General features: G+C 32.8%; 5 protein-coding genes across 5 annotated transcripts; 3 read left to right on the plus strand and 2 right to left on the minus strand.

The window, feature by feature from the left end:
• Window positions 1–429: 429 nt before the first annotated feature.
• Window positions 430–4,569, plus strand: RUS2 (root UVB sensitive protein (Protein of unknown function, DUF647)). The gene is made up of 9 exons (XM_085725337.1): window positions 430–804; window positions 891–979; window positions 1,119–1,203; window positions 1,732–1,791; window positions 1,886–1,979; window positions 2,095–2,192; window positions 2,396–2,575; window positions 3,692–3,814; window positions 3,905–4,569. Exons 1-9 carry the CDS (start codon window positions 712–714, stop codon window positions 4,328–4,330), a joined length of 1,248 nt encoding a protein of 415 aa, XP_085581463.1. The 5' UTR covers window positions 430–711; the 3' UTR covers window positions 4,331–4,569.
• Window positions 4,570–6,397: 1,828 nt separating this feature from the next.
• Window positions 6,398–6,847, minus strand: LOC146910204 (uncharacterized). Its single transcript, XM_085729416.1, has one exon. It carries the CDS (start codon window positions 6,845–6,847, stop codon window positions 6,398–6,400), a length of 450 nt encoding a protein of 149 aa, XP_085585542.1.
• A 9,017-nt stretch (window positions 6,848–15,864) lies between these two features.
• On the plus strand, window positions 15,865–17,996 carry LOC146910205 (transcription factor MYB14-like). The gene is made up of 3 exons (XM_085725724.1): window positions 15,865–16,147; window positions 16,285–16,414; window positions 17,327–17,996. The coding sequence occupies exons 1-3, from the start codon at window positions 16,015–16,017 to the stop codon at window positions 17,892–17,894; spliced, it is 831 nt and encodes a 276-aa protein (XP_085581850.1). The 5' UTR covers window positions 15,865–16,014; the 3' UTR covers window positions 17,895–17,996.
• Window positions 17,997–20,697: 2,701 nt separating this feature from the next.
• LOC146910206 (pre-mRNA-splicing factor SLU7-B-like) lies at window positions 20,698–26,133 on the plus strand. Its single transcript, XM_085725339.1, has 10 exons — window positions 20,698–20,778; window positions 21,109–21,272; window positions 22,061–22,173; window positions 23,002–23,409; window positions 23,533–23,668; window positions 23,777–24,076; window positions 24,646–24,862; window positions 25,025–25,128; window positions 25,491–25,559; window positions 25,648–26,133. The coding sequence occupies exons 1-10, from the start codon at window positions 20,763–20,765 to the stop codon at window positions 25,720–25,722; spliced, it is 1,602 nt and encodes a 533-aa protein (XP_085581465.1). The 5' UTR covers window positions 20,698–20,762; the 3' UTR covers window positions 25,723–26,133.
• A 309-nt stretch (window positions 26,134–26,442) lies between these two features.
• Window positions 26,443–27,368, minus strand: LOC146910207 (uncharacterized). Its single transcript, XM_085725340.1, has one exon. The coding sequence runs from the start codon at window positions 27,193–27,195 to the stop codon at window positions 26,626–26,628; it is 570 nt and encodes a 189-aa protein (XP_085581466.1). The 5' UTR covers window positions 27,196–27,368; the 3' UTR covers window positions 26,443–26,625.
• Window positions 27,369–27,863: the final 495 nt, after the last annotated feature.

A 27,863-nucleotide genomic window follows, 5' to 3' on the forward strand; every position in this document is an offset into this window, starting at 1 on the left:
AATATAAGCAAAAATCCACTTTTTAGGTTCATTCAATTAATGATGTATGTAGTCTATAATAAAGACTAAATACATCATTAATTGAATGAACCTAAAAAGTAGATTTTTGCTTATATTAGTGACCGGAGGGTGTAGTTGATAGTTGGGCATAAGTCTTGGTTAATGAGTTTTTGAATAGCTACATACATCGTTTATAACGAACATGATTCTTTTATTCATTGAGAGGCTTAAGACCAATGAAAAACGTGTGAGTGGGCCAGAGTTTGAATGATTCAAGACTCAGGAAAGCAACAGATTGGAAGGAAACGACTTGATATTCAGAGATAAATTTGTCATTTTAGGTGTTAGGGCTGCAATTAGGGTTAGGGATTTGGAGTAATCAGACCACCTTTGATTTATATTAAGTAAGTTCCAGATCGAAAAATTTGTGGACCACACAAGATTAGTTTTGTCCTCCCATCAAATGATTATGAATATTTTAAAAAGTATGCGACTCTTTTAATTTTATTCAAATTAGGCCTTCCAATTGGAGAGTGTTCTACAAAAATTTAAAGATTAATTTGGTTTAGCCTAAAATATTTATTCTCCTCCACGATGTTACTCTGTGGATGCAGACAGGGTTCAAATCTGAGCACTAAACTAAATCCCATTCAGTTCTCATATCATGTAATTTGACTTGAAAGCAACAAACACGACATTGAAACTATCGAAATGGAGAAAAACGAAGAAAATCCTGTCTTCTGGTACGAAACTTCCAACTCCGTTTCTTGCCGACATCAATTTCAACCCGACGGTCAACTCTCCGTACGTCCTTTCTTCCCTAATCTCAATTCAACACTCGCTCAATGCTCTTAACTTAACCGTTTTCTATAATTATGGTTTCTCTATAGGTAACTCTTGTTGATGATTTTAGACCTTTATATCAAAAGCTTGCTGGTTCTTTCATGAACAAATTCTTCCCCTCCGGATATCCTTACAGGTTCATTCATTTTTCCCCATTCCTCAATTAAGTTGTTTCCATAAACAACTTAATTAAGCTTTTATCATATATATACAAGTGCTTATGTATGTAGATAAGGTTTTTTCAATTACTTAAATTTATAGTGTTTCCTTTGTAGTGTGAATGAAGGTTATCTTAGATACACGCAGTTTCGAGCAGTACAACATGTTACTAGTGCTGCATTGTCAGTGTTATCAACTCAGGTGCTCTTTCTCAAGTAAAATCTAAGTCAACTATTGTCCTAATCATAAATCTTATATTACCAATATAAATATGTAATTTTCAAGTAAAAACAAGGGGCAGAACACAATTATAAGCTGATATTTGATATATGAACCTCAAAATAATTCAAATCATAAGTTCGTTAATAAAGGAAAAGTGACTGAATATACAAAGTTGGAAAAGAAAGTGGCCTACTGAAGTAAGTTTAGGTGACGATTCATTAGATAATGAATCGAGATTTATCATAGTTAATATGGATTCATTATAATGAGTTGGGATTCTAAATGAGATTCATATCCGAAATAGATACGCAATAGAGATTCATTTTGATTGGGTTCAATTTTATATCAAATTGAGATATGAATCACATGTATCGTAAGATACTGATAACCATGCTTATACTTTATTCAAAGAATAGTATATACCTCTCTGCTTGGTACATTTATTTGCTAGTTGTAACAATGGATTTACATAAAATTATTGTGTATTAACTGGGTGTTCTTGTGTAGTCACTGCTAATTGCTGCAGGGTTGAGGCCCACCCCCGCACAAGCAACTGCTGTTAGCTGGGTAATTTGATACTAATCTGCTATTGCCAATTTCTCAGGCTTAGTAATAGTGTCATATATTTAATGTATACCCTGTTTATGTTGCATGCGTCCAGATTTTGAAGGATGGAATGCAACATGTAGGGAAGCTAATATGTAGCAATTGGGGCGCAAGAATGGATTCTGACCCTAAACGATGGAGGTTACTAGGTTTGCCAATTTAGCTTGGGACTTTTCTTCTCATCTCACCCCTTTCACCCCTTGTTATTTTATAATTAGCTTAATTCACAAGTTGTCCGACTGTTATTAACTTTACATTTTGCAGCCGATGTGCTTTACGATGTAGGCATGGGCTTGGAAGTGCTTTCTCCGTTATGCCCACATCTTTTTCTTGAAATGGCAGGCCTAGGAAATTTTGCTAAGGTTTATTTTTTTTATCGAGCTCTTTGATAAGTTATTGTACGTTATGGCATTTGCTGCAATTTAGAGTTGATTCATTGCTAATGGTTTATTAAAGACTGTATTTCATGATTAAGAACTTTAGTATCCTATTCTAGATTTATAGTGAATTTATAATTTTTATTTGTAGCTATTAACTTGTTTTACTGTTATTATGGAGTTAACAGGGGATGGCTGTTGTTGCAGCTAGAGCAACACGATTGCCTATATATTCTTCATTTGCTAAAGAAGGAAATCTCAGCGACCTATTTGCTAAAGGGGAGGCCTTTTCAACTCTCTGTAATGTTGTGGGAATTGGAGTTGGGATTCGATTAGCATCTACTATCTGTTCATCAATGCAGGGAAAGGTATATATATTTTATTCGTTTGCTCTTTGGCTTTAGTGTTAGATTTAATTTTCAAATTGTGTTGTACTATTAGTTTGAGCTGACAATATATATGATATTTTTCTTGGTTGTGGACTTGTGGTTGTTACTAGAATTCTGAGGTTTAAAAGATTATACATTTTATTGAAATTTTTCAAAGTTGGTTAACAATGCTTTGTACCAATTTACCAAGAAAAAAATAGTAAAATATATTTTTAATTCAATTTCTAGATAAAAATTGATAGCAATAAGGGAACAAATTTTTCCTGTGAAATTGGACTTGGGACAGAACTCAAGATTTGAGCTTCATGATTAAACTCTTAACATGATATACTTGTTTAACTCAGTTGGTTCTTAGGCTCCTACCCTTTCTTCAAATAACCCCCGTCAATTTTTTCTGCGTCATTTAAACCCTTCAACTTTGGTTTGACTTGAAAATGTTAGCTGTAGGAATTTAACATTTTCTCTACCCTTAAAATTGTTTTTCTTTCAAGAGGATAATGTCTAAAATTAACTGTAACTTCAAGGTGGTATGTTGAGAAAATGTTAAATACCAGCAATGTGTAACTGTTGGTGAAATTAATTGAAAAGTTAAGGTTTTAAGTTTAACAAAAAGTTGTGGTGGGTGTGAAGGGCCCAAAAATTAGATGTCTTCTGTTAGAATTATGTGTTATGGTGGCAAGATTACAAATCAAATGTTGCTTACAGAGTCATGCACAAGAGCATATAAGTCATATACATACTTCATTTGCAATGAGCCCATTACTTAAAATGTGAAAGGAAAATTTTCATTTTTCACTTTCTTTCTAGAGATGTAACTAATCATGCTGCAGGTCTTAGTGAAAAATATACATTTTATTGATGATTCACAATCGTTGCATGAAGCCTTTTTTGTCAGTTCTCTGTGCGTCCTCTCTCCTTTCAGGATTTCATTCGGTGGTTTTATATTATTATAGTGTTTATTTGCAATCATAATGCAAAAATTATCTTCTAGTTTACTCTCTCGAGATATAATTAACCATGTTACAGAAAACTCAATGCTAAACATATATTGTATCGACGATTCTAACTGATTCATTATGAAACATTTTATGTCAGTTGGTTGTGTGTCCGCTCCTTTCAATTATACATATATACTGTGTGTCTGAAGAGATGAGAGCAACTCCTATCAATACTTTGAATCCACGGAGAACTGCAATGGTCGTGACTGATTTTCTCAAGGTCTGATTCCGACTAAAACTCGCTTCTTTTTTCCTTCCTTTATTTGGTAAGGTAAAACGGTGTTTGACTGTTAATTGCATTCTGAAACAGGCAGGAGTTGTTTCAAGCCCTGCTGACCTAAGATATAAAGAAGATCTGCTTTTTCCTGTGAGAGTCAAAGAAGATGCTGGAAATGTAAGAGTTGGGAAGGCTTTACACGAGGTTATTAAGCCTTCCAAGCTTGCTGAATTAAAACAATTATTCCCTAAGGAGAAGTTTCTTTTAAATCGCGGGGGTAAATGCATTGACATGGTATTGAAGCAAGATGCTAGTGGCGAAGATGCATTGAGAGGGTGGCTAGTTGCTGCATTTGCGTCGCAAAGTGAGAGTTCTTCCCATGAGCTTAGTGCTAGTGTTCTGCAAGAGGCCTATGAGAAAATGAACAGAGTCTTTCCTGTATTTTTAAAAGAATTACAGAACAAAGGGTGGCACACTGATCGTTTTCTGGATGGAACTGGGAGCCGCTTCGCATTCTAGTGTTTTTATGAAGATCTCATATTGGTTTCAGTAGGATTCCACTCATTATTTGAGAGATTTTGATGTACTATGCGTGGTGTAAATGCAATGGTTCATATTATTACCTTTATTAACCGTACATTTAACTATTTTTTTTTTTTAAATAGTATTAGATGTGCTGAAAAAAATATTAGATTAACATTAACATTGCACTGCACAAAGCCACAAACTGATATAAAATTTCATTGCTCTGCTCCCTATAGTTCTGCTCACAATTCACATGGTTTACTGGGTTCTATTTTAATTTCAATTTATAAGAGTGTTGTAGAAAATGTGTGTTACATATTGTGTTGTTAGTACTCTTCAGTCTGTACGGTAAACAATATTAGCAGAAGAGAAATGCTAGAAACACTCTTTTTCTTACATATCAGAAGAGTCGAGCAAAGGGGATCCCGTGTTTTGCTAAGGTCTCATCAGCCACAGATTTTCTAATGAAAATTTGGTTGAAACACAACATTATCAAGCCGAACTTGAATATGAAAAACCAATGTGGAGCATGGGTGAGGAAGAGCACTCCTTCATCAGAAAATAAATTGCAACCTCATAATTCGATACAACCACAATTTTCTTGAAACCTCTAGAAATTTTAATCCGACTCTCTTATTATTGTCACCCTGCTACTAATACATTTTTTTTTAGTTGAGCATGCAAGGGTTTTTTTTTTTTATTTTTTTTATGGATGACTCCTTCGCCAACATGAGGCTGGAACTCTTAATACAGAACCAATTATAGCAAATTCAACAATGAAACATTATGAGAAACCTATTTCATTTTTATTTATTTATTGTAGAAAGATGAAATGGCAATAGTCATTTGAAACTTCACACACATAAATGGAGAAGTCGGAGTTTGAACTCCGGGCTCTAACCTAACAATTTTAATTTCTTTTCCAGTTGAACTAGGACTTATGAACGAAACCTAATTCATGTTAACATTGCACTAAAATTGGTTTCAACGTTTTCCTCACCTCATAATTGATCCAAACAGATATGCTATACCAATATTAGCCCTTTTAAGATTATGGAGACATTCATTTCCTAAAAAAAAAAGAAAAAGATTATGGAGACATTCAAAGCACGTGGTCCTGAAAAATGGAAATAACAAATGATCATTTAGATATTGAATAAAAGTAACGATTTATATAGTATTATTCACCTTCGAAATTTGAATGATGACCAGTTTCTTTTTGAGGAGCCAAGTAGTCATTAGCTTTAGTTGTTGAAACTAAATATTAATTTGCAACTTTAAACCATCAATCATCAAAGATTAGCTTTTGTTGAAAATAAGAGGCAAATTTGCACTGTTAAAAAAAAAAACAGGGAAAAGATTTTGCTATGGCATTACATTCAACTACCAGTCAAAAAAGTACATTTAACTAGGAAAAAGGTTTTTTCTGCATCATACACAAAATAATTTCTGAATAGACAAAAATTGGAAGTATTAAATCATTCTTTCGTTGCTTAGAAGTCAAGTTAGGAGGAGCACACTATCAATAATCAACAGTCAAAAGTCAGCAGCCTTAAAATTTCGATAATTTATTTGAGACAGTTTTTCCTCCTCCCCAGAGTAATTTAGCTTTAACATAGTGGGGTCCGATTAATTATGCACATTAAATCATTGGATCGTATTATTCATGAAGATAATGAAAAATGATCAAATTATTATTTTGAAAGTGTCATGCCTTTTTCACCTATTGAACAAGTGACACCATAGGTGAGTCAACATCCATTGATAAATAAGTTACTTTAGGTGTGAACATATGGCTAATCTTGTTCAGAGTTTTTTGCTTCAAGTGGGGATCGATATTAAATAAGTAAAAACCATGTCCATCTTTTTATTTTTTGTCGATAAAAGTGTAATTGTGGGAAAAAATGATTTTAACATGTTAAGATTACATATCCCTAAAAAAAACATGTTAAGATTATATGTCAATTAGAATTGATTTTCTCTTCTTTTTTTTGTTTTTGTTTTTTTGTTGTTGTTACAAAGTAACAGACAAAGAAACAGAAAAAAGAAAAAATTAAAACATTAAAAAGCTAGTTTGTCTCTCAAAAGGAGAGACTCTAAGCCATCTGGAGGACGATCCCAGTGAGTTGAAGAAGCGGAATGGACACCCTTCTTAGCCATAAAATCAGCACATATATTCTGCTCTCTTGGAATGTGAACTAAACTGATAGTCTCATGATGCAAGGCATCTGAGATTTCTAGCAACACAGAGGCATGCATATGCAAACTTACATTTGCCACATTGAGAATAAAGTCTATCGCTTCCAAACAACCACTCTCGCAAATGAAGTGTGTATAGCCGAGATCATAACAAGTTGCAATACCAAGTTGAATAGCACGAAGTTCCGCCAAGAGTGCATCACCACCACTCGCAAAATGAGTGTACCCAGCTATCCAGTTCCCCAACATGGCCATGAAGAATTCAACCAGCGCCCATGCAAAAACTATCTTCAAGAAAACTGTCGTCCACATTGAGTTTGATGAGACCCTCATGAGGTGGTTTTCAATGCTCTAAAATTCGGGCCATAGATGTGTTAAAGCTCGTAGGTTGACAAAAAGTAATGAACTCGTTATGTAATGCATGAGTCTTCCTCACCACTTAATGAATCTGACAAGGGTTTTCCTCGAAAATACTATTATTTCTCCAACACCAAGCCTGCCATAAACCTACAAGAAATAAGAGCGATAGAGTACCACATGCCATCTGCTTGACCCAAGTTGTAGTTTCTGTTAGGGAGAAAAAAATCCCTTTGTCCTCTCATTCCCAAGCAAAGTCAAAGATCCTTGAAGTGAAATCACGCAAGCAATGTAAATGGTTTTCCATAAGTAGTCATTTTCTCTCCTATTTTAACTTAAAACTATCATTTATAGTTTTTGAATCAAAATACAATTTTTATTCTCAAATGTTATGTGAATGCATTTAAATATAAACCATTTCACATTTAATTTAATTTTAAACAAAATTAGTCTCATCAAAATTAATTTTCTCACGGTCAAATCAAACACATTAAAAATATCAAAAAATTACTTTCAGCTTGATTATTATTGGTGGGAATGGATCCTCTCCTGTTAAAATTCCTCCTGTTTTCTCCTGTGGATAAATCTCAGCCCTCCATTCCTTTTTAATGGCAGATCAATGGCTTAGAATAAAACCAATTAAATTCAACATAAATTCTGTTTATTTCATTTTCCTCTTTCTTCCATTGAGAAACTCTTTCTGTAAAACATCATAACCCTGTCATCTTAAACAACAACAACAAAATCAGTGGTTTCAAGCAATTATCATGACATGATCTGAATTAGTGTTTCAAAGCAAATCCAAGCAATTGTAACTATTTCCAAGCATGTAATGTTTTATTTCAACCTGGCCAGAGACAAGAAACTCTGAAATTCATATTCAACCAAACCATTTTCCATCAAGTAAATTCAAAATTAGGTTAATTAGAGCAATAAGAAATGGAAAGCAAATGAAAGCAACCTTAAACAACATCAGAAAATATACACAGAGAACGTGAAAAGGAAGGAAGAGGGAAAAAAGAGAAGGATGAAGGAAGGGGACACGTGAGGAATGTCAAATGTGTGAAAGGAAAGAGACAAAATTCATCGGTTTGTTCTTTTAGGAAAAATCCATCAGATTTAATTGGTTTTGTTCTAAGCCATTGATCTGCCATTAAAAAGGAATGGAGGGCTGAGATTCATCCACAGGAGAAAACAGGAGGCATTTTAACAGGAGAGGATCCATTCCCTATTATTGGTAGAGCCCAAAAACATAAACCAAACACTACTCGTTTAAGGTGTGTGTTTGAGTGGGTGTAAGGATGGCAAAAAAATCCGCACTCGTGGATATCTGCGGATAAAATCCGCCACGGACACGGAGCGGATACCTTAATGGATATTCATTGATAAAATAAACGGATTTTTTAACTACCCGCTAATTCATGGATACATATGAGGATTTAATGGTATCCACACCTGCGGATATCCATATCCGCTATTAAACCGAGTAAATTACATATATAACATTAATATCATTCAACTTCCTACAAAAAACCTAGGTATTGTGAGTGTTGTTAGTTATTACGCTCCTTTAAAAGGAAAGTGAAAGTGGCTGAGATTGTTGAAGCAAGAGTTTTGTTTTTGTTGAATAAGTGAGCTTTACTTATGTTTTTGTTAAATCAAAATACTTTATTTTTATTAAATGTAAGAGACTTTATTTATGTTTTTGTTGGGTCAATGATTTTTGTTGTTATTGTAATGTATGGATATTATGTTTTACTAAAAAGAAAAGAAAATGCATGTGAAGAACCTTTGTTTCTAAATTTTAGCTAAAAAAATTAAACAATTTTTTTATTTTATTTTTATAAATATTATTCATGGATATCTGTATAAACCCGCGGATACCTCAAAATCCGCTGATTACCCGTTAAACGGATATCCGCGCGGATATGGATAGGATACGGATTGCATATTTATCCAACGGAGCGGACACGAATATCACACTATTCGCATCCATGGATATTCATTTACATCCCTAAGTGGGTGATATAAAATTGATTTTCTTTAAAAAAAATTTTTTTAGAATTTAAAAATAAAAATTGTAGATTTTGTATTAAATTGTTTAATTTTTCTTTTGAAATGCTAAATTGTTAAACTCAACCAACATTATGGTTTTACACATCTTAACTTCTAAACAAGAATCGGATTTTATTTTGATAAAATGCTCTAACCCATTATACTGTTTTTTTTTTGGTCAAGGACTCAAGATACTGTTTTTTTTTCTCATAAGATCGATCCGTTTTCAGGATTTTAACGTGCATTTTAATTTTTTTTAAGTATTCCGGCGAAATTTCTCAAAACAAGGTACCCTGCAATTAATACCCTCTCAAATTGTCCCCGTAAGCTTAACTCAGTTGGTAAAGACATTACATAATTTATGTAAAGGCCTGAGTTCGAATACCGGACACTCCACTTCTCCACATTTAATTATTGAGCTCTAACCAATAGGCTAATAGACAAAAAAAATACCCTCTCAAATTTTATCCTACGATGGTTAGCATTTCATATTCTATTTAGGTGTTTAGGATTGAGATTTTAATCTCTTCTCTCCTTCTCAAACCCTAGCCGCCACCCCTTTCTTCTTCTTCTTCTTCTTGTCAGAGGGGTGATTTAGGGTCAATTTTGACCCAAAAATCACCCCTCCGAGTTGTTTTTCCTCCTTATATTCTAATTGAATAAGTGATTTCACATATTTTCTGTTTTCTTTCATTTGTTTTTGTGATTTCGTCGTCTCTGAACGACTCTGTTTGTTTTGATTTCCCGTCTTTGTGCGGTGTGTTTTTGATTTCCCGTCTTAGTGCGGTGTTTATTTGATTCAGGTTGAAAGATTAGCTTTGAGCAAATGCAGATTCGATCAATGACAATGACTTTGGCGCCGTCAACGTTGCAGACCCAGAGACATGAATATTCTGGAGACTTTAATATAGTCATACTAGTCATGTTTGTAGGCATAGGTACTTTGCCGTTTCATGCTATTAACATGGATGCTGTGAGTTTGTTCACAGATTCATCCTTTTTGTTTTTAGCGAGTTTGGATTTGTATTGTATTGATGTACTCTATCAATTTGATTGAATGAATATCGTTTATTTTTGTCCAAAAAAAAAGGATTGAGATTTTAAAAACTAACGTACTTGTAATATGTTTGTTGTTTGGTGTCTAACACGATAATGTATTCCATGTGTTATTATGTGTCTACGTTTATACTCCATCCGTTTTAAAATGAGTATCGTTTTAGTCAAAAAAAAATTCAAAATAAATGTTACTTTTAGTTTCTAATGCAATAATTACTTTTTCTTTTTAATTTTACCCTTTAATTAATATTATATACGCTACTTCCAAAGTATTATTTTTTCTTTAATGAAAAACAAACCAATAGTTAATTAAGATAATTTGGTAAAATAACATCTTTCTTTCTTTTAATTAATGCATTTCTTAATATTGTGTAAAAATCTTTAACGACATTCATTTTAAAAAAGATATAGTAGCTTGAATTGGTTGGTAGAATTTAATGCTCTATCAAACAATTCTAACCATCAAGAAAAATATATATTATCTCACTTCTTAACCTACTCATTTTTGGAGGTGAGCTAAGATTGATTTAAGAGTGATTCTGCTCGTTCCCTTCATATCCACTCACCTCCAACTAAAAACATCATAGACACAATAAGTTTAGTGATTGTTTAGCCAATAATACTCCATACGAAATATTAGTTTTATTATGAACTAGACTCTAACCCGTGCGATGCACGGGTTTTGTAGAATTTCGTATATAAATATCATACTGATTATACATTCAATAATATGCTATAAAATAACTGCAAAAAGCAACAAAAAAATGCAAAAATTATACCAATTTAAGCCATATTAACTTTATTTTCTTATCAAATAATATTACCAGGTTGTGTTCCTGAATTTGTTCTTTCTCAACCTTTATATTCAATTACATTCATGTTAAAAGAACAACTAAAATAAGCAAATTAAAAATAGTAAACATGTTTGAAAAGTCAAAGGAAGAAAACAAAGTAATGTTATAATCAAGTGTAGTGATTTTTGCAAATAAAAAGTCAGAATAAATAACTGCAACTAATATAATATATGAGAAACAAAGAGGCCAACAAAATTACACTAAAAAGTGAAGTTTCTAGTGATAAAATTATCATATAAATCAGTCAAATTATCAACAATTTTAAAAATCCAACTTTAATATCATTACACGTAGTAAGCATACACCAAGAAACGGATTCTAACTGCAATGACTGTTTAATCTATAAAAATGAGAAGAAAAAGGAAAATAATAATAATAATAATAATAATAATAATAATAATAATAAAAAACAATCATCAATAAAAGAACCGTTAATAATGAAATGAAATTGCTATCAGAAAAGGAACTTCTTTTTAGGAGCAATAATATTTCAATCAAAATGGAGGTGGCTTAGTGGTGAAGCTTGTACAGTGCCACCATATGGTGCCCGGTTCAAATCCTTGGAAAACCTTTTTTTCATTAAAATTATTCAGACCCACCAAAAAGGGCGGGATTAGGGTTAGGTCAGACTGTCTAACATTTATATATACTAGACCCTGACCCGTGCGATGCACGGGTTTATTTCGATTTTCATATATAAGCATCAGATTGATTATATTATTAGTTTTTTTTAGCAAAGATTATATTATTAGTTGTCGACATGTTTAAATGTATTATGTATAACATTTCAATAAAGACTACAATGAGCAAATTAAATAGTTCAAAATACACATCAAAGGAAAAAAAGTTACTGTATAAAGGGGAAGAAATGGATGAAAACCGCAGACTTTTGGGTTTAGATTGCGAAGGAGAAAAAACGGTTCAAAACCGTTTGGAAAGAAAGGAAAAAGAATTTTTGAAAAGGGAGTTTAATATTGGATATCATGTAGTGGAAGGCAAATGATAACACAAAAACAGCAAGTGGCTTGGTGGTCAAAATGCTTTGTTGTAACCAACATGGCTTGGTGGTCAACATGCGATGCACGGGTTTTTGTAGAGTTTCATATATAAAATATCAAATTGGCTATACTATTAATCGTAGAGTTACATTTAAACTCAGAAACAATCAAACTAAGTGACAATTGAGAGTGATCGACATGCAAAATCTCAAAGAAGCAAATTAACAAAATTTAGTTTGCATCAACAAAAATGAATATGGAATCAACAAAAATGAATATAAAATCAAAGTCATTACTTTGCCAAAACAAAGTAATGTTATAGTCTACTGTAGTGATTTTTGCAAATAAAAATTCTGAACAAAAACTTCATGTAATATAATACAGGAAAAAGTGAAGTTTCTAATGAAAAATGTTATCATATGGATCACTCAAATTATCTACAATTTTAAAGATGCAACTTTAATATCGTAACACGTAGTTAGCGTACACCAAAAAAATATGAAAAAGAACTACTATCAATAAAGTTACTAAAAAATAACTGCTATGAGAGAGGTAACCGCTAGGGCGGTTGGGGCTTTAAAAAAATATTTTAGTCATGTATTTTATTTTTGGAAGCAACAATATTTCAACAAAAAGAGAAATGGCATAGTGGCTATAGTTGTAAAGTGTAAGCATATGGTACCTGGTTAACATTTATATATATTAAGATTAAGATTAATTAAAGGAGCGATGAGTCCAGTGACCCGATTCATAAATTTCGATTAATAGGGGCAAAATTACATGAAAAAAGTAAATAACAAATATATCAACTCAACTTCTTTAAAAAAAACATCAACTCACCAATGATAAAATAATGATCATAACATTACTATTAAGCAATAATGCGATAATATAAAAACTATACTATTGTATATAAATTAAAAAAAAAAGATTTTAACATTTATATATCATAATTGTTCTCTCCATATTTTTATGGTTGGATTTGTTTATCCTCATTTTCAACACTATATAAAAGGAGCCGGAGACATCAAGAAAACAAGAAGGTGACTCATTTTATCTAAACACGAAATATCACAACGACCTATCGTAATTTTACAAAAGCTATATCTATGTTCAGTATGATGGTGAATATGTTAGAATCGCGGTGACTTATTGTAATATTTAAAAACTACACTTTATAACTTCTTTAACATTATGAACTGTGATACAAAACAAAGGCTGGTACTTGCTGGACACAGAAAATATTTCATTGACAAGGACATAAATTGGGAAAGAAGATTGAGTTCATACTCCAGAAAATAATATACAATGGATGAGTGATAATGGTTTATTCAACATTGGATGCCTGAAGTCTACATTTATACGACTATATCTTTGACTTGTCTTGTAACTATTGTTTCAATTATTACTACTAAATAATGTCTAATTCGTGCATTCCTCTATTCGTTATGTTCAGGCAAAAGCAAAATCTACTTGTTCATCTAAAAGAAGAATATAATATAGAAATAAGGGTTACCGACTTAATCAATACAGGTATATATAGGACAGCTTCATTCTTTGACGCCTTTTAGACCCGGTCTAACAAAAATAATTAAACAATCAAATTCGTTCGTGCTCTTGTAAAGTTCTCAAATAGTTACGAAAATTTATCAAATGTCACTAAACATTACTCGTATTAATCCTCCTTAAAAAAAATTACTCTTATTAATCCTTTTTTTTAAGAATCTAAATTAATCCACCTAAATTGACACCAGAGAGAATCCTGAAACCTCAAGCAGGAGTACACTCTTAGGTCCCAAACCAATACAACTAGAACCCAAGTGGGTTTTACTCTTATTAATCCTTATGTCAAATGTATACATTTAAATTCAAGTTGATCTTTATACTTAATCATCTACTATCAATTAGATGCTTATACTATTTAGTAATTTGTTGTCAATTTGGTCTCTAACATTACTATTAATAAAAAAGGCTAAATTACACCGAATATCCTTTAAGTCTGAGGTTGGTAATAAATTGGTTATTTTAGTTATTTTTGTCACACATAAGTCCTTTAAGTTTGAGGTTTGTAATAGATTTGTCCTTTAAGTTATTTTAGTCACACATAAGTCTTTTAAGTTTGTAAACATTTTCGATTTAGTCATTCTGCCACATCATCATTTATGTAATTTTTGATTAATAGAAGGACTAAATCGAAAATGTTTACAAACTTAAAACACTTATATGTGATCAAAATAACTTAAAGGACCAATCTGTAACAAACCTCAAACTTAAATGACTTATGTATGACCAAAATAACCTAAATGATAAATCTATTACAAACCTCTCAAAGACTCCAGTTTAATTTAACCAAAAAAAATTATACATTTAATCTCGTACTTTTAATTTGATCTATAATATTGATAAAAGGACATAAATGAGTAAAGTTTGATGTTAAAATATTCATAATTTAGAGATGTAGTGTCTTATAAATGCATGAATTTGGTGATTTACACGAAAAAGAATATGACACTGCTTTAAACTTTTTTCTTTCAGTAATAATTTATTTACGTTATGCTTTAAACGTTTTTTTTTCTTTCAGTAATAATTTATTTACATTATGTTAGAATTGTCAAAATAAAATAGGTGAATCTTCACTCACACAATACTTTATAAGATTCTTCAAATCAAAGATTGTCTTTTCCTTTTTGCTTTTGACTGGAATGAAAGATTGTTTTTTATTTTTCTTAAGGAAGATAGCTGTTGCGTACGTGTGCATTTCCCATTTTTATTTTTGGATTAACCGGAAGAAAAGTTTTAAATTAGAAAATTTGATATGCTATAGAGCACATAAAAGTTTATATGAGAAAATTTTAAGATTCAAGATATGAGGATCCAGTACAAATTGCAATAATTAGAATCACGGAAGGCCGCTAATAGCTATAAGATGAACTATTGGAGGCATGATTATGAGAAATGAGAACCATCACCATTTATCTTAAACAACCTTGAGAGTAGAAAACCAAGCAACATTAAAGGTTCTCTTGACCAACTAGAACACTAGTTGATAATTTTTTTTAATTCAATTTAGAAAAACTCATTTAAGAACTTTATGAAAGTCGCAACGAAAGACATGTTCATGTAAGAACACACAAGTCCACATCGATAATATGATCTTCACTCTCCCTCTTCTCATATGGTTTTTTTCTTTCTTGAAATCTGAAACGGTATACCTAGAAAGACACATGCGATAACAAAGTAAGAGGGGCAGTGTAAGCAGGATTTAAGTAAATTTTTAGCGAGTGATCATATATACTTGTGGGGTGAGCCTCCTAGTTTTAGTTATTCTGAGCTCATGTACGCTCCTAATCCTTATTATTTTCGTTCAAGTGACCATTAAAACATATATGAATAGACATTACACATTTGTGTCTCCGATATCTGAAATTATAAGATGCATTTAAGTCAAGTAAATCTTCTTATACGTAGAATCGTCGAGATAGGCCCCGACGTTGTAGAGTGTGCTTGTCTTAGGGATGACGTTGGAGTAGCTCCCGCTTGGCATCCTCCTCTTTGACTTATGTTTCTACGCCGGACTTCCTTTTTTTGAACTAGACATTTAGGCTCATACCATTATAGACATAAAAAGACAAATGCTTTTGCTATTGCACCTGTGTTACCATTAAAAACAACCTGAAAGTCAAATATTGTACTTAGAGTTTGAAATAAAGGACATACATGTTGAACGTGAACAAGAACAACGACAAGAAGCCTCATAGTGAATGCACGTTAATCAGTGTCATGCTGTCGACAGCTACAATGCTACATGTACATATTAGGCACCTCCCCACGTTTTATTTGACAAATAAAATACTTACAAAAGTGATTGCAAACGACTACTCAATTTGAAAATTAAAAATAATGTGCGAATTGTAATATTATTATTATATAATCTATTTTTTGGACTGTTATGTACACATTTGCATGACCGTCGTGCTTATATATTAATTTAATCAAAGTACCTTACCCCGTGTGAGATTTGAAGTTTCAACTTTCAACTCTTAACTTTAGTGTCACCTTTTGATCAAGTTGGCATTTTAATTTTAGTACTATATATATAAACACGAGACCGTGCAAAATCCAAAACAACACATAATTTGGATTTATTAGTTACTACAAAATGGGAAGAGCTCCCTGCTGTGAGAAAATGGGGTTGAAGAAAGGGCCATGGACTACAGAAGAAGATCGAATCCTCATCAATCACATAAACACTTATGGTCATTCCAATTGGCGTGCTCTTCCCAAACAAGCTGGTACAATTTTTTCCAATTCAAGCCTTTACTAATTTAAAGAAAATTAAAATATGAATTTAATTGCATATATAGTATTGTATTGCTCTCATGAAATAAACCAAAGTTTTTCTCATTTTTTTTTACAATTTTATCAACAGGATTGCTAAGGTGTGGAAAGAGTTGCAGATTACGATGGGCAAATTATCTGAAGCCGGATATCAAGCGGGGTAACTTCACCAAAGAAGAAGAGGACGCAATAATCAATTTGCATCAAATGTTGGGAAACAGGTAAAATAAAAACTAGTTACATTTCCACAACCTAGCTAATATTCTGCTCTGTATAGCATTGAACTGATGGAGGATTCCAAATTCATGTGATATTGGGATTTTACAAACTTAACTAATGGAAATATACAAATGCATGACAAATCAGAACAATTGTTAGGTTAATACAATGTTTATTGAATGCAAGCTCAACAGTTTGTATGACAATAATATTAAAGTTTGTATTAAAGACTTAAAGTTAGTTATTAATTAAGTAAAGAAAGTTTTTTTACACTAAAAAAAGTTAATTATTTAATATTTTTGAAGATTTTGATTGATTTAGTCCTAAAAAAATATATGTTCACGCAAAGAATGATTCAGTCGAACCTTTAATTTCCTTAAAAAAAAAAGAGAGAGAGAAAATGAATAATGGTTTGGCCCCATGTCTTTTGATTTATCTTTAGTTTTAAGGGAAGCAAAATCATAACAAGATTGGTACAGATGGATACGTCGGTCTGTGAAGTCTCTTTCACATGTTACAACATTTTCACGTGCTATATAAAATTAGTACTACTCCAAAAAGCAAAGGATTTTCTCTTTTCTACTAAAAAATACTCCCACTTTTTTTTTAAGTTAAATTAACACTATTAAAAACTAATCATAGATTATCACATCAAATTATTATTAACAATTGTGATATGGAGACTAACTAGAGTTTGTCCTGCGAAAAATATCATACTTTCGTGGTAAACCAAATTTCAAAAGTAGGCTGAGATTATATTGAATTCTCGAATAATATTAACTTCGGTGAAAGAAACCTATGTAAAATAAAAATGTTTTTTTGTCTAATTTTGGTTAACTTAGTTAATGAATATTACAAAATCAAGCATGATTTTGTTGTGCAAATATTTATTTAATGGTTTAATGATGATGCAGATGGTCAACTATTGCAGCAAGGTTACCTGGACGAACAGATAACGAGATAAAAAATGTATGGCACACCCATTTGAAGAAAAGGCTGCCACAAAACCAACATGACCACAACAACAGTACAAAACGAAATAAAAAACAAACCAAGTTGGACTTTCATGTCGACGCCTCCATTTCAGACCAAGACACCAAACAGGAACAAAATCATGAAGATGATAGGCCACAGTGTTCTAGTGACGTGTCATCACATAATAATAGTAGCATTGCTACTTCAAATAATGATATAAGTTACAATAATATCAACAACAACAATAATAATGATGTTGTTGATTCGGCAGAAAATAATTTTGCATTGGATGATGATTTTTGGTGTGAAGTTTTGTCATCTGATAATTCTAGCATTGAGACAAGTGGTGTTATGGACATTGGTGTTGATAATTATCAATTTCAAGCTCCATTAGGAACAGAAGAAGGAGTTTTTGATTCTAGTTCATTGAGTTTATGCCAAGATATGGATTTCTGGCACGATGTTTATGCGAGAGCTGAGGAAATAACTGAGTTACTAGAATTATGATCAACTTTTGTTTTAGAATAGAATTATAATCAACTTGTTATTCCTAGATTGTATGGAACTTGTATGCTCATTCAATGGAAAGAAAATCATGTCTTTGATTCATTGTTTAGACAAAAATAATGTGGACGCCTCCACACTTGCCTACATTTTCTGCATCTAGGCAATTTAGAAGAGTGTTTTTGTTATGTACCAAAAAAAAGAAGAGTGTTTTTGTTTGGCTTACCCCCGTAAAAGAGTGTTTTTGTCCTTATTGTCAATGTTACTCTCCAAACTCCATCATCTTAATTTAGAGTTGGGATCCTCCCCCATTTTATAAAAAATAGAAAACATCATTTAGATATAAATAAACACAAAAAATAGATAGTAACTCGTTATCATAATTTTTTCTTTTGAGAAATGGAAAATATTCTAACACATTAAAATAATTATAGAAAACTAACGAAAATCCTTCAAAAAAAAAAGAAAACTAGCGAAAAGATGGACACTTATATGTCCGTTTTCCGCTCTTTTAATTGCGCTAACGCGTGTAGATTATCAACAATATTTTATATTTAATATATTACATCGACAAAGATTAGACCAAAATCATCAAACTATTATTAGAGGTAAGAAAACTTTGTTTCAAAGTTTAAATTCTCACATATAAAAACAAATTTTGTATTAAAAAAAAGGTATAATATCTCTTTTTGTCATTTAAATTTGACAAAAATATCGTGTTAGTCCTTTAAGTTTTTTAAATTTCAAATGTGTTTTTTAAGTTTTTCTAAATTTCAAATAGGTCATTTAAGTTATTTTATGTTTCAAATATGTCCTTTAAGTTATTAATTTAATGTACCTATTCAAAGTTTTTTAAGTTTTTAAGTTTCAAATAGGTCCTTAAAAGGGTAATAAGGACCTATTTGAAACTTAAAAAATTTAAATGACTAACCCGATATTTTTGTTAATCTTAAATGACCAAAAGATAAATTTTGCCTAAAAAAACAAACTTGAATTTTCCAAATACATATCATATCATTAATTAGTTTCATTGAAAAGGAGTAAGTATGAGGAATTGATACTCTTAAACCATCAAAACAACAGTTAAATAGAAACACAAAATATGTACTCAAATGACACTTTAAAAGAAACAAAAGGAGTATATTTTTTAGGCTTAAACGCACTTTTCACCCCCTAACTTTGCATAAGTTGCAATTTTGGCCCCCTATTAAAAAAAATGGCAAAAGTGACCCCCATGTCTTCCCCCTTTTGCAAAATGTCAATTTTGACTCAGTCAAACCTATGTGGCTTGCCACATGTGTATTTATTTTAATTTTCTATTTTCTTTAATTCCAGTGTATAAGTAGCTAATAAAAAAAACAAAAAATCACAAAAAAAGCATGGCACGTTCCTTTCCAAAATCACAAACTATGCATCTTCAAGCCATCAAAGAATCTAGGATTTTCATTGCTGTTTTTTCCACTAACTATGCATCTTCAACTTTCTGTTTGACTGAACTTGTTGCCATTCTTGAGTGTTCAAAATCACAACAGATGAACTTGTTGTGTCATATTGCTGTTTGAACGTGGGATCTTGTCTTCCAAAAAATCAAGCTTTTAAGAACCCAAAATCATCCTCTATCAATCCAAACCAAACCTTCATCTTCATCCATGGGTGTGGAAGATTTTTTCTGAAAATAAAATGCAATTTCTTCATGGGTTTTGAACTGAGAAGAATTGAGATGAAGGGTTGTGATACGATGGAAGAGGGAAAGATAAGGGGACATGAAAGGAATTGGGGAAAAATGGAATGTGTTATTAAAGACTATATTGGAATGTGTTCATCTGTTCCAGCACCCTAACCCCATAATTTTTCTTCTGATTCTTCTTTCTCTTCACATTTCACTTGTTCACTTTCTTCCATCAATCTAATGTACTTTGTTATATGGCTAATAACATTCAAAACTGTGATGAAGATACCAATTGTAATTCAATTTTGAATTCTTATTAAAGAAACGACATATACTTTGTTGGGTAAAAGAAAGAAAAAAGGATGGTTGTATAAGATCCAAAAAGGAAAATGAAAAAGATGGCAGTGGTTTCAGTTCACCTTTGTTCTTGACTCCTGTTTTTTCAGTTTTACAGTGTTTAGCGGATGTTCCTTTGAATCCTAGGATCCTTGTTCTTTTTTGAGAAAAAAAATGGAAGGTCTGAAAATGGAAGCAATGAAGAAGATGAAGATGAAAAAGGAGAAGATGAAGCTCTCACGTGCCATGCTTTTTTTTTGTGATTTTTTGTTTTTTTTATTAGCTACTTATACACGTGGAATTAAAGAAAATAGAAAATTAAAATAAATACACAGGTGGCAAGCCACATAGGTTTGACTGAGTCAAAATTGACATTTTGCAAAAGGGGGTAGACATGGGGGGTCACTTTTGCCATTTTTTTTAATAGGGGGCCAAAATTGCAACTTATGCAAAGTTAGGGGGTGAAAAGTGCGTTTAAGCCTAATTTTTAAGAGCGCGAAGATGAGGGATAATTTAGGCATTTTAGTTCTGAAAGGAAAAGGGGGATATGGGTAGAAAATTAGAGGATATTGATAGCAACTCCATAAAATGTGACTTGTGTAATTTATATGGGCTTTTCTGGAAAGCTTGAAAGTGGGCCTGAACACCGGCTCGTTACTGAAACGCAGCCGTTTAAGAAGAATCACCGCCTTTACTCAATTATATCCAGATTACAAAAACAAGAGGTATAAATAACAACCCTTCAAAAAAAATAAAAAATAAAAAAGGTATAAATCGCAAAGTTACCTAAAATCCCAAATTGGAGTGTGATTCTTCGATTCATTTATCTTCGATTCAATACTCGTTATTCTGCGTTTGATCACAAAATGGCAACAGCTTCAGGTACATATCTTTTTCCTCAATTCAATTTCGATCCTTTTACAAATTTTCATTCCCGAACATCTTGTTTATCGATGAAACCATCTTTTTGATCCAATTCAGATTGAAGAACGTGAATAATATAAAATTTATATATTTATATATTTATTCAATTTTGGTTTAACTTGACTAGGGTTCATGAATTTAATTAAAACTCTTTGCATAATTGTTTGATAAGTTGATTTTTCCTCTTTTTAATTGTAATTAAACCTAATTATGTACTTTTGAATTGATCTTGTGACTTAATTAGATTGTTTCTGCATGTTAATGAATTTTGTATTCGGTGGATTGCAGTGGCATTCAAGTCCAGGGAGGATCATCGAAAACAGATTGAGCTTGAGGAAGCTCGTAAAGCCGGACTTGCACCTGCTGAGGTTGATGAAGATGGCAAGGAAATCAATCCCCATATTCCTCAGTATATGTCATCTGCGCCTTGGTATCTTAATGCCGAGAGACCCGTAAGTTTTTTCCTCTCCTCCATATTACTTTCCTTTATTAGTTTTTTGAGATGAAAGAGTTGGGTAGCACCTATAGTAGAAAAGATGGTGGAAACTAGGCTTAAGTGGTTTGGGCACATAGAGAGATGACTAGATCAGACGCAAGTCAGATCTTTAGAGACAAAGGTAGACCTAGAAAAACTATTATTGAAGATCTAGAGATTAATGAGTTGGATTGAAATATTGTTTATAATAGAACATTATGTCAGTAATTTGATCCATGTAGCCCACCTGACTTAGTGGGATAAGCCTTGGTTGTTGTTGTTGTTATTATTATTGTTGTAGTTTTTGAGATGCTCATAGAATCTAGTGTTGTTAAATAGCCGCTATAGCGCTATTACAACAACAACCAAGCCTTTTCCCACTAAGTGGGGTCGGTGCTTCATGAATCAAATGACGCCATAGTGTTCTATCGAAAACCATGTCTTTCTCCAACTCATTAACCTCTAGATCTTCTTAATAGTTTCTCTTCTAGTTTTTCTAGGTCTTACGCTATAGCGCTATTGCATAACAGAATTTGAACAAATCACCGTTGTTCTGCGATATGCTATTTAGTGCAAAATATTGTGAAATAGTGGCGTTATAGCACTGTTGTGTAGCGGAATTTGAACAGCCACTATTTCCTGTGATCCACAATTGATAATTGTCATGTGAGCAAACATTATTTTCTGCGATCCACAATTGATAATTGTCATGTTTGACATATAGAAACTAGCATATTTATCTGTTTTCTGTTCCTTCAAATGTAGAGTTTGAAACATCAAAGGAAATGGAAATCTGATCCCAACTACACCACATCATGGTACGATAGAGGTGCTAAAACTTTTCAGGCCCAGAAGTATAGGAAAGGTGCATGTGAGAAGTAAGTGATCTCTTTCACTATTTTAAAAGCAATGTTTTTATGTGTGTTGTGCCTCCAAATGTGATGGATGTATCTTGTCTATCAACTTAATAACAAAATAAAATCTAGTATTTGGTTATATCTATTGTATTTTTCGATGTGTTAGTGGTTTGTCTCAACAGTTGTCAAACTCAAACTCATGACTTTTATGAAAAATGTGTTACGACGTTCGTAAACACTTTTGATCTAATACAATTGAACTTGCACAAAATCTTTTAACTAAATTCGTCTTGTTAGTTTACACGCCTGGATTAATACATGGTTTTTGTGTTAAAATGACCTTTTGACTGATTTTGTTGGATATATGGGTTGAATTGCATATTAGGAACTGCATCTACTTTGCACTGCATATTTGGTTTATAAGTACTGGAGCTAATTAATTAATTTAGTTAATGTAGGGATCTTATTTTGTTATGTTTTATTAATCTACAAGATAATATTATTGCAAGGCGAAGGGCATCTTAATAGTTGGGTTGGGTCAATTATTGAATCATATTTTTACTTCATTTGCTTTGTTATAGAGTTGGAATGAGAATGGCAATCTACTTAATATATGTTGAGACAAGCAAGGTTATCAACCTTGACAGTTTTGGTAGACACATGGAACCTTAGCAAACTTGAATTGTCAACATGCAAGAGTTCAAACTATATAACAAAACTGTCAAGGTTGATAACCTTGCTTGTCTCAACATATATTAAGCAGATTGCCGTCTCAACATATATTAAGTAGATTGCCATTCTCTCGTACAAGTTTAGGTTAGTATCTTAATATTCATCTTCTTTTTATAGCTGCGGAGCTATGACACATAATGCCAAGGCATGCATGGAAAGACCACGGAAAGTAGGAGCAAAGCATACAGACAAGCACATTGCTGCTGATGAAAAGGTAGAAACTTTTGAGCTTGACTATGATGGCAAACGGGACAGATGGAATGGTTATGATGCTTCAACATATGCTCGAGTCATTGAGAGATATGAAGCCCGAGACGACGCTCGAAAGAAGTTCTTGAAGGAACAACAGCTGAAGAGATTGGAGAAGGGCGACCAAAATGATGAGGGTGCTGCAATTGATGAGGCTGAAGATGAAGATGATTTAAGGGTAGACGAGGCAAAGGTTGATGAAAGCAAACAGATGGACTTTGCAAAGGTTGAGAAGCGTGTGCGAACAACAGGCGGTGGGAGTACAGGAACTGTGAGGTAATTTTTATGTTGCTCTCATTGTAATAATGCAGGGCGAAGTTGATTGGTCCGTTAATTACAATTATCAGTTGTATAATTTTTCTTACATGAATTGTAACGTAAATATATCTTAACCTTCAGGAACCTACGTATTCGAGAGGATACTGCAAAATATCTTCTAAATCTTGATGTCAATTCTGCACATTATGACCCCAAGACCAGGTCCATGCGTGAAGATCCTCTTCCAGAGGCAGATCCAAATGAAAAGTTTTACTTGGTAAATTGTCTACTTTATTTAGAAAACTTGATGATTTGATTTTTTTATTTCTTTTGCGTGTTAATCTTTGTATTTGGGTTGAAATTTGTTTTTGTTTTTATTTTGTAGGGTGATAACCAATATAGAAGTAGTGGTCAAGCTTTGGAATTCAAGGACTTAAACATCCATGCCTGGGAAGCATTTGACAAGGGACAAGATGTTCACATGCAAGCGGCTCCTTCCCAAGCTGAATTACTCTATAAGAATTTCAAGGTCATGAAGGAGAAATTGAAGTCTCAAACAAAGGACACTATTATTGAGAAGTATGGCAATGCAGCTGACGAGGACAAACTTCCAAGAGAACTTCTTCTGGGTCAGAGTGAGAGGCAAGTTGAGTATGATCGTGCTGGTAGAATTGTTAAGGGACAGGTAAGAAATGCATTCTATATTCTTTATTATCTCACAATTTCAATTTGCATATCAATCTTACACAGAATGCTTCTTACTGAAGCATGAGTACTTGTAAAATGATGAATTACCCATACTTTAAAGCTTCTTACTCCCTTCTCTCATTATTCCGTTTGAAGTTAAATTTGCGGTTTACTTATATACTAATACAACAATATAACTGTTATTTATGTATTTGATCTTCTTTATTGTTCTAACCTGACACATTTTTTTACTATTTAAACTTGTGATGTTCTGATGTTAATCAAACAATTTAACTTTCTCATCTTGCATTATATAATAAAACTCATGTTTTTTTATTGACGTACCCGTACCTTCAATTTTTTTTTTTTAAATGATGTATCCCGTACCTGGTACTGTACTCGTACCTATGCATCATTGCTTCTTTGTGATATCACTATTTTATATATGATTTGCTCTTTTTATCAAGGCTTCGCCATTGATTTTCGTTCAATTCTAAGCATTATGCTTTTAGGTTTTGCTGTTCGTTAGGATGATAATAACTGTTATTTATCTGTTGCTTCTAATAGGAAGTCGCAATCCCCAGAAGCAAGTATGAAGAGGATGTTTACATCAACAACCACACAACTGTTTGGGGCTCATGGTGGAAGGATCACCAGTGGGGTTTTAAATGCTGCAAGCAGACAATACGTAATAGCTATTGCACTGGTGCTGCTGGTATTGAGGCTGCTGAGGCTGCAGGTGATCTTATGAGAGCTAATATTGCACGTAAGGAGTCTGCTGCAGGTTCGTACGCTGACACCATATCCCTGCTGCGCCTCTATCTCCTCCCTCTCTTCTCTTTGTTATTAATTTCTTCTTTTATGTTTGATAATTGGTGTGGTTATTCGTATTCTGTATCTTGATTTCTCATTATTGATCTTCAATTATTTTCTTGAATCTGTACAGAGGATCCTAAACCAATAGAAGAGAAAAGGCCTGCTACATGGGGAACTGATGTTCCAGAAGACGTAGTTCTGGATGAAAAATTGCTTGCCGATGCACTCAAAAAGGTAATATAGATCTATCAGCCACATATATTTTTTTTACTCTTCAATATTCCTTGATATTTGTTATCACCTCCTCTGGGTATATATTTTTACTCTTCAACATTCCTTGATGTTAATGAGTTCTATTGTTTTTTTCTTATTCTACCTTCTGTGGAGTTAATTATTATTTTTTGCTAATAACTTCGTCTGCCTTAATTATCAAGGTCTAGACACCATTGATTCAAACTAAATATTGCATGTAATCTGTAGAAACGTGATGGCACTATGGATGTTCTTTTTAGCATAAAGTCATTTATTCTGGATATTTGAATCTGTTTGAGGTGAATTATTCTGATATTCATGTGCATTGTACTGGTATTTTACAGGAGGATCAAAGAAAGAGAGAAGAGAAAGATGAGAGGAAGCGTAAATATAATGTCAGATGGAATGATCAGGTATGGTTTTTTCCATGTCACTGGTTGATAATTTTATTTGTAATACATGTCCTCCTTGCAGATTTTTAAATCGTTTTAATCCAAACAGGTAACTCAAGAGGATATGGAGGCATACAGGATGAAGAAAGTACATCACGATGACCCAATGAAGAATTTTTCCTGAACTAAGCTTGGAGAGGCCAAAAAGGCCTGTGTTCATTTCAGTTCAAAGCCACAAGCCTTTGTGATGTTCTCAAGCTGCCAAGAGGAATGGGCAGAGTGTATGATTAGCGAGAAAGCGGGACAGAGTGGAACTCTTGATATTTGAACAGCCTTGTGGCTTGTTAGTACTATGCATTATTTTAGCATTTGGAACACTTGGCCGTTGTTATATCTGTTCTTTATGTATCAACTTCCAACGTTACATGTGTATACCGATCGTTTTACTATGTCTTTGAGAAACCTTAGGGTCACTAAGGCAAATGATACCAGTTCAAGTATATGCTAGTAGTATTACTATTGATTGTTCTATTTCTGGCTCAGTTATGTTTGTAAACCGTGATCCAAAAAATAATTATTAAATTTCTCTTTGCAATGCAGAGTTGTTAAAGATATAACAAGACAGGAGAAATACTCGTATTTTAGAAGTTACTCAAAAGCATTTCATGCATATATATCATTGTAAAAAAATTACAATGTTGTTTTGGTGTTCTAGATAAATGATTTCCAGTTCATTTAAACCTCGCTGTTCTTTTTTTCAAACATTACCCCCTCAATTGTAACAAACAGAAATTAGTAATGGTTTTGCAGACAAAGAAGCCATAGTTGTTCATGGCAATTCTTGATACAATCTGATGGAGTTTTGTTGCACACCTCTTCTATTCCGTTAATGGTATATGCTATATGGATTGGAATAAATTGACATAGATAAAATAGCAATACAAACTGGTCATTAATAATCTACAAGATCTATAATTAATACAAGACCAGTTTTCTTTATAACTAAACCAGCAAGAAGGATTTTGTTTCTTGCTTTCTTCCTACGTACCAATCAATCAACCTTATTACACAAAAACAAGAACATGTTCTACAAATTTCTTGCTAATCTTTCCTGCGCTGCCATCTGTTTTCTGAACCTGGTAATGAACTCCTCTGCTCGTTCATCAATTCCTTGCATTTGAGGTGAAGCTAATGCCACAGACTCCCACATATCATCTGATGTACTAGTTCTGTCACATGATCGATTGCTTGCTCCTTCTGCCACTTCTTTCTTCTCTCTTTGATAATCACCAATCTTCGCAGTTATTTCGATTTGTGGTCTGTGAATTGGTGTTTGTGGCTTTAAATAACCCACTAAGTCACAAGGAGGCTCTCTGAAGAGCTCATCAATATAAACAGGTGCTGGCTTTTTGTTGAAGCTGCATAATACACTTCTAACAGTAGCTAACTTTTTGCGCCGAAAACGCTTAGCAGCAAGGAATTTAGGTGCCTTGGTAGTGATACTGGTAGATGATTTTATAGCTTTGGTGTTCAGATGCTTTTTTTGTTTTTTCATGGATTTCGATTTTCGAATATTGTGAAGTTTACTACCAAGTTTAGAAGTGAAGCTCTTCCATACCTTTCTAGCAGGTGGAAGCCTTAGGCTTATGCAAGACATGGAAGGGATAAAGAAGAATGAAAGAAGCTAGAGTTCTTTCGGTTCAAAGAAATAGAGGATAGATAAACTTTGTAGGATAAACTCATGTGTCAAAGCAAACTTTGAGACACATCCTTTATAAGAATTGAGGGGTTAGATTCGTTTTTTCAAGTGGGTGTGTAAGTAAGGAGTGGCTTAGTTATTACGCTGAATATTTTGACAAAGGCTGCTAAATTCGATCTGTAGTAGATCAGCACCAACGAAGTAGCTTAATTATTAAGCAAACATAACGTAAAAAGTACAATACTAGTTGTGTGTGAAACAATGCTGCAGTACCAACACCTACTTTTTCCATTAATTTAAGCCGAGATTCTGATTTCAGATTCCTTTGCAAGTTCCTGCATTCACGTAGTCCGTCACATAGGTTACAGTTAGATTAAGATCGGATGGCTACATAAAATATGCACCATTTGATCTTGATCCACCGACTATTTATATGATTGATTGCGTCAATGCGGGAACCTAACTACCGCATTAAGTCATATATTCTATGTGTACAATTTAGAAACTACACACCACTCCACGCGGGCAGAATCTTTTCATGATATCCAAAAGTTTCATTTCTCTCTCCAGTTTTTTTGTTGTTGATATTATCATTTCTCCCTCCCTTATCTTCAAAATGCACTCTC

The sequence above is a fragment of the Medicago sativa genome, chromosome 7 (genome assembly GCF_051527215.1).
Source record: "Medicago sativa cultivar Bolivia chromosome 7, Bolivia_mono, whole genome shotgun sequence".
NCBI lineage: Eukaryota > Viridiplantae > Streptophyta > Magnoliopsida > Fabales > Fabaceae > Medicago > Medicago sativa.

What these genes read in the sequence shown, in the direction of transcription:
- RUS2 (XM_085725337.1), top strand. Translation starts at nt 712, where the DNA reads ATGGAGAAAAACGAAGAAAATCCTGTCTTCTGGTACGAAACTTCCAAC. An exon ending in GCCTAGGAAATTTTGCTAAG is followed by an intron (nt 2,193 to 2,395) that starts GTTTATTTTTTT and finishes TGGAGTTAACAG; the next exon opens with GGGATGGCTGTTGTTGCAGC. An exon ending in GTTCATCAATGCAGGGAAAG is followed by an intron (nt 2,576 to 3,691) that starts GTATATATATTT and finishes ATTTTATGTCAG; the next exon opens with TTGGTTGTGTGTCCGCTCCT.
- LOC146910204 (XM_085729416.1), bottom strand. Translation starts at nt 6,847, where the DNA reads ATGTGGACGACAGTTTTCTTGAAGATAGTTTTTGCATGGGCGCTGGTT.
- LOC146910205 (XM_085725724.1), top strand. Translation starts at nt 16,015, where the DNA reads ATGGGAAGAGCTCCCTGCTGTGAGAAAATGGGGTTGAAGAAAGGGCCA. An exon ending in TGCTCTTCCCAAACAAGCTG is followed by an intron (nt 16,148 to 16,284) that starts GTACAATTTTTT and finishes TTTTATCAACAG; the next exon opens with GATTGCTAAGGTGTGGAAAG. An exon ending in CATCAAATGTTGGGAAACAG is followed by an intron (nt 16,415 to 17,326) that starts GTAAAATAAAAA and finishes ATGATGATGCAG; the next exon opens with ATGGTCAACTATTGCAGCAA.
- LOC146910206 (XM_085725339.1), top strand. An exon ending in CAAATGAAAAGTTTTACTTG is followed by an intron (nt 23,669 to 23,776) that starts GTAAATTGTCTA and finishes TTTATTTTGTAG; the next exon opens with GGTGATAACCAATATAGAAG. An exon ending in ACGTAAGGAGTCTGCTGCAG is followed by an intron (nt 24,863 to 25,024) that starts GTTCGTACGCTG and finishes GAATCTGTACAG; the next exon opens with AGGATCCTAAACCAATAGAA.
- LOC146910207 (XM_085725340.1), bottom strand. Translation starts at nt 27,195, where the DNA reads ATGTCTTGCATAAGCCTAAGGCTTCCACCTGCTAGAAAGGTATGGAAG.